General features: G+C 37.1%; 1 protein-coding gene across 1 annotated transcript; it reads right to left on the minus strand.

Annotated features, from left to right (window-relative positions):
* Nucleotides 1-262: 262 nt before the first annotated feature.
* LOC138348730 (uncharacterized) lies at nt 263-1,985 on the minus strand. The gene is made up of 5 exons (XM_069298304.1): nt 1,481-1,985; nt 1,191-1,379; nt 856-954; nt 673-740; nt 263-571 (listed from the first exon to the last, which is right to left on the minus strand). The coding sequence occupies exons 1-5, from the start codon at nt 1,983-1,985 to the stop codon at nt 263-265; spliced, it is 1,170 nt and encodes a 389-aa protein (XP_069154405.1).
* Nucleotides 1,986-9,518: the final 7,533 nt, after the last annotated feature.

Genomic DNA, 9,518 nt, shown 5'->3' on the forward strand with positions numbered 1-9,518 from the left:
GAGACAAAATAGTCCTAGCTCTTAAAACGACCAGCGGGTCGTTACATTACCTACAACTTAAACAAACTTTCGTCCTCGAATGGAAAAATAAAATAGCTAACCTGAACGCTCAAAAATATGAGGATATTTACTCCTCATGTTTGACTCTTTCTCCCAAGTAGCCTCCTCCATTTGATGATGCTTCCATTGAACCTTTACTAAAGAAATCTCCTTGGACCTTAGCTTCCAAATTCGCCTATCCAAAATGGTTATCGGCTCTTTCTCAAAAGTCAAATTCTGAGCACGTAACACTGAATCCCATTGAATCACTTGCACCACCCTGATACTTCTTCAGCATTGAAATATGAAATACAGGATGGACACTTATCAACCCAGGTGGCAAAGCCAACTGATATGCCACCTCACCAATACGCTCCACAATCTCGAAAGGTTCAATATACTTTGAACTCAACTTTCCCTTCTTTCCAAGTATCATCACACCCTTCATGGGTGAAACCATAAGTAGGATCCTCTCTCCAACCATAAACTCCAAATCACGAACCTTCCTATCTGCATAACTCCTTTGCCTACTCTGAACCATGAGAAGTCTATCTTGAATCAATTTGACCTTGTCCAAGGACTCCCTCAGAAAATCTGTACCCCACGGTCTAACCTCAAATACATCAAACTAACCAATTGGAGATCGACATCTCCTACCACACAAAGCCTCAAACGGTGCCATCTCAATGGTCGAATGTTAACTATTATTGTAAGCAAATTCCGCTAATGGCAAGAACTGATCCTAGTGACCACCAAAGTCAATAACACATGCCCACAACATGTCCTCAAGAATCGGAATAGTCCGTTCAGACTTACCATCAGTCTGAGGGTGAAAATTAGTACTAAGATCCACTTGAGCACCCAACTCCTTCTGCATAGACCGCCAGAAATGAGATGTAAATTGGGTTCCACGATCTAAAATAATAGAAATAGGGACCCCATGCAAACGATCTATATCTCGAATATAAATCTTGGCTAACTTATCTTAATTGTAGCTAGTATGAACTGGACCGAAGTGTGCAGACATAGTCAATCGATCCACAATGACCCATATAGAATGAAACTTACCCAAGGTACGTGGAAACCTACCACAATGTCCATAGCAATGCACTCCCACTTCCACTCAGGTATGGGCATCCTCTAAGTCATACCTCCAGGCTTTTGGTGTTCATACTTCACTTGGTTACAATTCAAACACCGAGATACAAAATCTACTATGTCCCTCTTCATAAGACACCACCTATAATGTTGTTTCAAGTCACGATACATCTTAGTAGTCTTTGGATGAATAGAGTACCTCAAACTATGGGCCTTCTCCATTATCAATCTAGTCAAATCACCTGTCCGAGGAACACAGATACAACCCTTAATACTCAAAACTCCCTCATTATCAAGAATTGCACCCTGACTTGTCCTTTAAACACCTTGTCTCTAATCTTACATAAATCACCATTATCAAACTGTTGAGCTCGAATATTCTCCATCAAGGATGACCTAGCCCCCATATAAGCAAACACCTTACTAGATTCTGAAATATCAAGTCTCACAAAGCTAATTGTCAAGGATTGTACATCCCTAGCTAAAAGATGCTCGATAACCTTTAACATGGCTAGACTACCCATACTTACCGCCTTCTGACTCAAGGCATCTGCTACAACGTTTGTCTTGCCTAGATGATAAAGAATAGTCATGTAATAGTCCTTGAGAAAATCCAACCATCTGCGCTTCCTCAAATTGAGATCTCTCGAATTGAATATATACTGGAGACTACGATGATACGTTAACACCTCACAATGCAAACCACAAATATAATGCCTCCAAATCTTCAATGCAAACAAAATAACCGCCAACTTTAAATCATGAATAGGGTAGTTCTTCTCTTGAACGTTCAATTGCCTCGAAGCATAAGCTATAACCTTTCCCTTCTGCCTCAATGAACAAGCCATACCAATCCGAGAAGCATCACAATATACAACAAAACCCTCTCTTCCACCGGTATGGTCAAAGTCGGAGCAGTAGTAAATAAAGTCTTGAACTTTTGGAAACTAACCTCACACTCGTCATACCACTAAAAAGTCACCTCCTTCTGCGTCAATCTAGATAATGGAGATGTAATGGATGAGAAAACCTCTAAAACCGTCTATAATAACCAGCAAGGCATGAGAAACTCGGAGTCTCAGTTAGTGAAGTAGGTCTGACCCAATCTCTAACTTCCTCAATCTTCTTAGGGTCCACCATAATACCCTCCTTTGACACTACATGTCCCAAGAATGCTACCGATCTGATCCAGAACTCACACTTTGAAACTTTGCATTAATCTTCTTAACCTTTAGAATCCCAAGCACGATCCTCAAATGATGCTCATGTTCCTCTTTAGTGCGTGAGTATATCAATATATCATCTATAAAGACAATAACAAAGGAATCCAAATACGGTTTCAAAACTCCATTCATCAAGTCCATAAAAGTTGCAGGGGCATTAGTCAATCCAAAAGACATCACCAAAAACATGTAATGACCATAACGAATTTGAAAAGTTGTCTTAGGGATATCCTCCATTCTAACCTTTAGCTTGTGATAGCCAAATCTCAAATTAATCTTGGAGAAAACTGAAGCACCCTGCAACTAATCAAATAAGTCATTAATACGAGGTATCAGGTACTTATTTCTGATGGTTACCTTGTTCAATTATCGATAGTCAGTACACATACACATAGATCCATCTTTCTTCTTCAAAAATAATACTGGAGCACCACAAGGAGATACACTCGGTCTAATAAAACCTTTGCTTAACAAATCCTGCAATTGCTCCTTCAACTCTTTCAATTCAGCTGGTGCCATACGATAAGAAGGAATGGAAATAAGCTGAGTGCTTGGCTCCACATCAACAAAAATCAATATCACAATCTGGTGGAAAACTTGGCAAATTTGTCGGGAATACCTCCAAAATTTCACTCACCACTGGAATCGTCTCAAGCATAGGAGTCTCAACACTAATATCTCGAATGTGTGCCGAGTAAGCCAAATATCCTCTCTCTACCAACTGACGAGCCTTAAGAAATGATATTACACCCTTAGGAGGGTGACTTAGAGAACCTCTCCATTCTACTATTGGAATTCTAAGCAAAGCTAAAGTGATTGTCTTGGCATAGCAATTTCAAATTGCGTGGTAAGAACATAACCAATCCATACAAAGAATCACATCAAAATCTACCATATCTAAGACCTTTAAATCTGCATAAGTGTCATATCCCATCAAGGTAACAATATATAATCGATACACCCGATCTACCACTACAGAATCCCAGACATAAGTAGAAACATGCATCGACAAATCAAGAGACTCGCATAATTTATCCTGACTAGGTGTAAAATATGTGTACACATAAGAATAAGTAGAACCTGGATCAAATAATATAGTAGCTTGTCGATGAAAAAATGGTATAATACATGTGATAACAACATATGAAGCCTCAACCTCTAGCCTACCCGAAAAAGCATATTAATGAGAACGACCTCCCTCACACTATGAACATCCACGACCACCACCTCGACCAGAAAGAGAACCACCTCTACCTGAATGAGAACCACCTCTACCATTGTATGAACCACCTCTAGTTAGAGGTTGTGCAGCCTTAGAAGTCAAACCCTGAGAACCCTGATGTAAGCCACCACGTCTGGTCCTACAACAGTCTCTCACATAGTATCCCATATCACCATCTCAAAACAGCCCCTACGAGATGTAGGCTTATGAGAGGAAACTAAATGACCAGAATATCTACACTAACTTTAGGTCTAGAAGATGAACCCTGTGATGTACTGAACTCGAAGAGCTATACCCAGCGTAACCAGCCTCACATGCATGTACAGTAGCATGAATAGGTCTGCTCGACTAAGGGTTATAATCTTTGCCCAAGTAACCTCGACTCCTAGGTGGAGCACCACTATAATCACCTGAATAACGAGTCCTCTTGCCCTCACGTTGCACAAATCCCTCACGCTCAATCATCTCCAACTCCTTAGCAGTATCTACAACTTTTTAGAATAGAACACCAGAAGCAGCAACCTGAGAAACTCCTAGGCGAATCAGAATAATCAGCCTCTTAACAAACCTTCTCACTCTCTCAGCCTCTGTGGGAAGTATCATAGAAGCATTCCTATCCAATGCATGAAATTTACACTCATACTCTGCAATTGACATACCACCTTGCTGCAAACCCTCAAACTCAGCCTTCTTACCTTCCCTCTCACAGTGTGGAACAAATTTTGATAGAAATACCTATGTAAACAGAGTCCAGGATAGTGAAGGAGATCCAGATATCCTAGTACTGATATAATCCCTCCACCACCACTGAGCGAAGCTAGACATCTTAAACGCTGTGAAGTCAACCTCATGACACTCCAATAAACCAAGATTATGCAACCTCTCATGACAACTAACTATAAATTCATTTGCATCCTCAGTTAAGTCACCAGTAAAAGTAGGAGGATTCATTAGTCTGAACCTCCCAAACATCTTTTGCTCATCAATTCTCATAGAAGGCCTATTCGCCAAATGTTATGCAATATCTGGAAACTTTGTACCATCAAAACGAGGAGCTACAATAGCAGTTGGCTGAGTCCTAGGAGTTTGAGAATCAGGCGCAACTATGAGAATCTGGAGTCTAACCTCCAACATGGGTATGTGAGCCATCAGAAGTGACAGGCAAAGCTCCTGCCTGATACATTCCCTCTAAGAGTCCTAATATACGAGCCAAGGTATTTTGAAGCACTGAGGTGGAAATGGTATTGGGTTGAGCCTGAGCTGGCCCATCCCCCTCGACACGATCTTGCACATACCCATGAATAACATTTGCATCAGGAGGTACGATCCTATCACGACCCGGTGTATCTATTGGTACTTTACCTTCCATAGGTGTTGCATTACGCCCTCTACCCCGACCTCAACCCCGATATCGAACCCTGCCTCTACCTCAGATAGCATTCCCAGAAACAGACACAAAAATGGGATCCTTACCACCACTTACCGATGTACGAGTCCTCGCCCTCTGAGTGAATGAGAAATAAAGATTAGAATTTCAACAAATTCAACTATGCACGATAGTAAATGAAAGAAAGGATATTTTCTTAATTTATTATAGATCTCGAAGATTGGTATGGACGCCTTCATACCGATCCACAAGACTACTAAAAATTGCTCTTGTTTTCGTGAGACTGTTGAACCTAGGGCTCTGATACCAAATTGTCATGACCCGAAAATCACGAGTCGTGATGGAACCTATATTCCCAACCAATAGGTAATCCAACCAACATATTTTACAGACTTAACTATCTGATGAGTGAAAAGACAATAATTAGCAAAATCTCCAAGACTAAGTTCCTTATAAGTACTAATGTGGAAAACTGCAAAATTGTACTATCCAAGAATTGGTGTCATAAGTACAAGAGCTACTAAAATACGATGCAAGTTTGAAACTAAAATGACAATCTAACATAAGGGATACCATATCTGATACTAAATGACAGAGTAAGTAAAAAATAGAGGGAGGTGTGGGCCACAGAAAAGCCAAGAAGCTCACCACAACTCCAAGACACTCCAAACATGAACTCAAATTTCTCCTCGAGATGTGTTCCTACTCAGAATTTGTTCTGCACCACAAAGAGTGCAATAAGTGTAGTATGAGTACGAAACCACGTGTACCCAGTATGTCTCATTGACCTACAACGAAGAAGTAGTGACGGGAGTTTATATAAGAAAAATAAATTCTTAACCATTAAAAGTGTATATATATTACAGTTACTATTCAAGTTTCATCAATAAAGGTAACCAAAAATCAAGTACTTTCCAAACACCAAATAAAATACATAATCATCAAGAATGAATGATGTGATAAATGCAATGCAATATGATACCATGAAATGATATGTGTCAGAATGCCCAGTACTCACTCAACCGTATATACATGATACTCCTCGGAAAATACATTGAGAGTTTATGACCTATGGGGGACTCGTGAGATCCATTCCGACACGGACAATCTCCACATGTCTATGCTGACGATCTCAACGCAATATCATAAAAATCAAACAATTTTGTGCACGGATGATCTCCACATGTCAAAATTATAATCTTTACATCTCACCATCTCCCGCACGGATGATCTCCACGTGCCCAACTTATACTTCATCTCATGTCAATGCATGTGCACAATATTATTTCAAATAGAGGGAATGATGATGTACCTCAATCAATCAAATATCAACATAATACATAACCACCTCAATTATCACAACTATACAAATGTAATAAAGAAAACACAATCACACCAGGATTTCAAGTCAATAATATATCATCTAATGACCATATGCTTTGGCATTCCCAAATTACAATCCACATTCTATAGAACTAATTTTCTCTTTTATAAAACTGGTACTCGTACCAATGTCCATGACGCCATTCATACGAGACCCCCATCTTTCGCCCTTACCCCTTTGTCTATTTCATTTTTTTTAATCTTTAATTAGGAAAACGTCCTTCAACGAGTCTAAAAGTCTTAACATACCTTAGATTTTAAACCTCGTTCCGCAAACCTTCAAGATTTTTGCAATATTCCTAAGTAAGAGAATTTGTAGACATTCAAATTATTATATGTCTATCATGGTCCTTAAAAGTCACTCATATCTCTAATCAACCTCCATATCTTGATATAATTTATATGCTAAAATTATCATCTCTGTTAAATTTCGAGTCAAGAATTAAAGTTTCATCTCCTCAAATACCCTAAAATTCAATGTTAAATCATATCATATACACCTAATAATTAATTAACTATCTCAATATATCAAAAATAGTATCTTAAATTGATAAATAAATAAAATAAGAACCAATTCCAGCATTTACAGAAGTATGTATGTGACCCTTTTACTTTACCTTCATTCTGCAAAATTACCATTTTCCCTATAATTATATGCCCAAGTGCCAATTTTCCCAATAATTATATGCCCAAGTGCCAATCATTGGCATGATTGCCTACTGATTAGAACAAACTTTTGTCCCCCAACCTTTTTAATACCAAAACTAAAATAATAATAATATTAAGAGAATTATGAATCCAATTGTTTTTCAGAATCTGCAACTTTGCTCACGCTGCCGCATATAAATCATAAATCCTACACATTACCACTGCTGCAATCATTAGAAGTTATTAGGTAATCATTAGTCCATTAAACCTAGCAGTAAATCAGATTACCATTCCACACATTCCCACACATGACAAAAAATAAAAAATCATAACTTAATACACTGATTTTAATGCAAACCTACAAGTAGTTAATAATTTACTAATGTATTCATTGTCACCTAACAAATTAAATATCCCATTGTTAGAAAATAAAAAATCAAAAGGAGTTACCTAAAGCGATCCTAAACTAAGTTTCTAGGTTTCCTATTTCCTTTTATTAGAGTTCTCTTCTCTTTTGTTCTCCCTTTTCTCTAAACTGACTCCACTAACATAATTTAATTACATGGGTCTAAGTTGTTACTATTAATTATGTATGTGATATAATACTCATTTAACAAAAAGAATCATCAATTAGATACGCATAGTTACCGACTAGTTTAAAAATATCACTTTGAATTTTCTGCAAAGAGCCAAACTAGTCCTAGTTCTCAAAAAGACCAGCGGGTCGTTACATTTATCATTGCTAGTAGAGTACAATATAAGTATGTTGTTCGAGTTTAATCTTTCAGGGTACTCCTTTGTTGAATATCTATGGTCATTTATTTTTTAATTTTTTTGTTGGGTTAGTATTTTTTTTATTTACTTTAGCAATTCCTCACTTATACACTTGATGTTTACATGATTTTCGTAGTGCAAGGTCTGTCTTAATCTATTAGTTCTAACAAGTAGTCGACTCTTTGAATGACTATCCCATCATCCTTTTTTTTCGACTTACTCTTAGTTCTACATTTTCAGCAATGAAGTTTCTTAATATGACATTCCATCTTTTGAGTAAATAAGGGATAGAGGGAGAAGGGTAGCAAAATTAAGAAAAATGGTTTTCCGAGTAAACAAGGGTCAGAGGGAGCAGGGGTAGAAAAAATAAAAGAAATGGTTAGACTTATACCATATGTTCCTCTAAAGAAAATGGTAATTCAATGTTTTCTTTTTGTGCAAGATGTCTGCGTTATTTCTAATCACTTGAAATGCATGAAAGTTTTTGTAAACGAAAGTGCATATGTTGAGAAAGAGATATATCCAAGCTGTTAATGTTAACAAATATAGGGGTGTAAGAATTGTTTTCTTAGTTTGAGACTCATTCTTCTAATTATATCATACAACGCATGAAGTGCATTGATCGTTTGGTACAAATGATGGGATAGAATAGTCATGGGTTCGTTGATTTCTCGTACCAAACATGAAATGAAGTTAATGCTTAACCTTATCTTGAGATTGATTTTCTTATCTTATGACCCAAAGGTATAAGTTTATACTTGAGATATTATTACATCATATAAGTTAAATATAACTCTGTTGGAGTGAATATATAACACAAATTATATTATTGTCTTAGAGGTGGGATTATTAAAAAGGCCCTCTCTTTTGTCAATTTCTTTTTAAAGTTTGTATCTTAGGCTACTAGATTACTCAAATTAGAATTGTATCAAATATGCATGTCGAGATGATTAATCTGCATGGCCCTTAAATATGGACAAACTACCGTAAACTAAATAATGTACATTGACGATGAGTATATAGAAAATATGTTAATTACCAAGAGTGTGTTTGGTATGAAGGAAAACATTTTTCGGAAAACATTTTTCGGAAAATGTTTTCCAAATTTCTCATGTTTGGTTGAGTCAAATGTTTTGGAAATTCTTTTTCCAAATAAAATTATTTTCATGAAATTTAAGGAAAATGTCTTCCCTTCAAAACTTAAGAAGAACATTTCCCAAAACTTTCTTCCAACCTCCCCTACCCAACCCACTCTACTAGCCCCAAACTCACCCCTACCAGCCCCCCACTCACCCACCTCCACCCACCCCTCCCCCACTGTAAGGATGACAAGGGGAAGGGGACGGGACGAAGGGGGATGCGACGGGAAGGGTGATTGCGATGGGGGGATTTGGCCGGTCGCGGAATTGGGGGAACAAAAATATTTCCCATCCCATCCAACTATATATACAGGACGGGACGGGACGGGACAGGGGATTCTTTATTTTTTGAATACTTTTTTTTTGTATTGAAATTATATGTTTTTAGCTAATAATTTTAAATTTAACTTTATATTTTCAAATTTCAAATTTTAAACTAAATATTCAAATTTCAAGCTTCATGTTTCAAATTTAAAGTTTAAAGTTTAAAGTTTTAAATTTGAAATTTCAAATTTGAGAAGTTTAAATTTAAATTTTAAATATTTTAAAGTAATGTAAACTTGAAATTTCAAATGTCAAGTTTCGATTTTTAAATTAAGTATTTT

The sequence above is a fragment of the Solanum lycopersicum genome, chromosome 5 (assembly GCF_036512215.1).
Source record: "Solanum lycopersicum chromosome 5, SLM_r2.1".
Lineage (NCBI taxonomy): Eukaryota > Viridiplantae > Streptophyta > Magnoliopsida > Solanales > Solanaceae > Solanum > Solanum lycopersicum.

Bases quoted from the DNA above. Each gene is read 5' to 3' on its own strand.
- LOC138348730 (XM_069298304.1), bottom strand. From the start codon at position 1,985: ATGGCTTGTTCATTGAGGCAGAAGGGAAAGGTTATAGCTTATGCTTCG. The intron at 1,380-1,480 runs GTAAGATTAGAG...TTCCTCGGACAG, and splicing joins GTTTGATAATGGTGATTTAT to GTGATTTGACTAGATTGATA. The intron at 955-1,190 runs GTATGACTTAGA...CTATTATTTTAG, and splicing joins TGAACACCAAAAGCCTGGAG to ATCGTGGAACCCAATTTACA.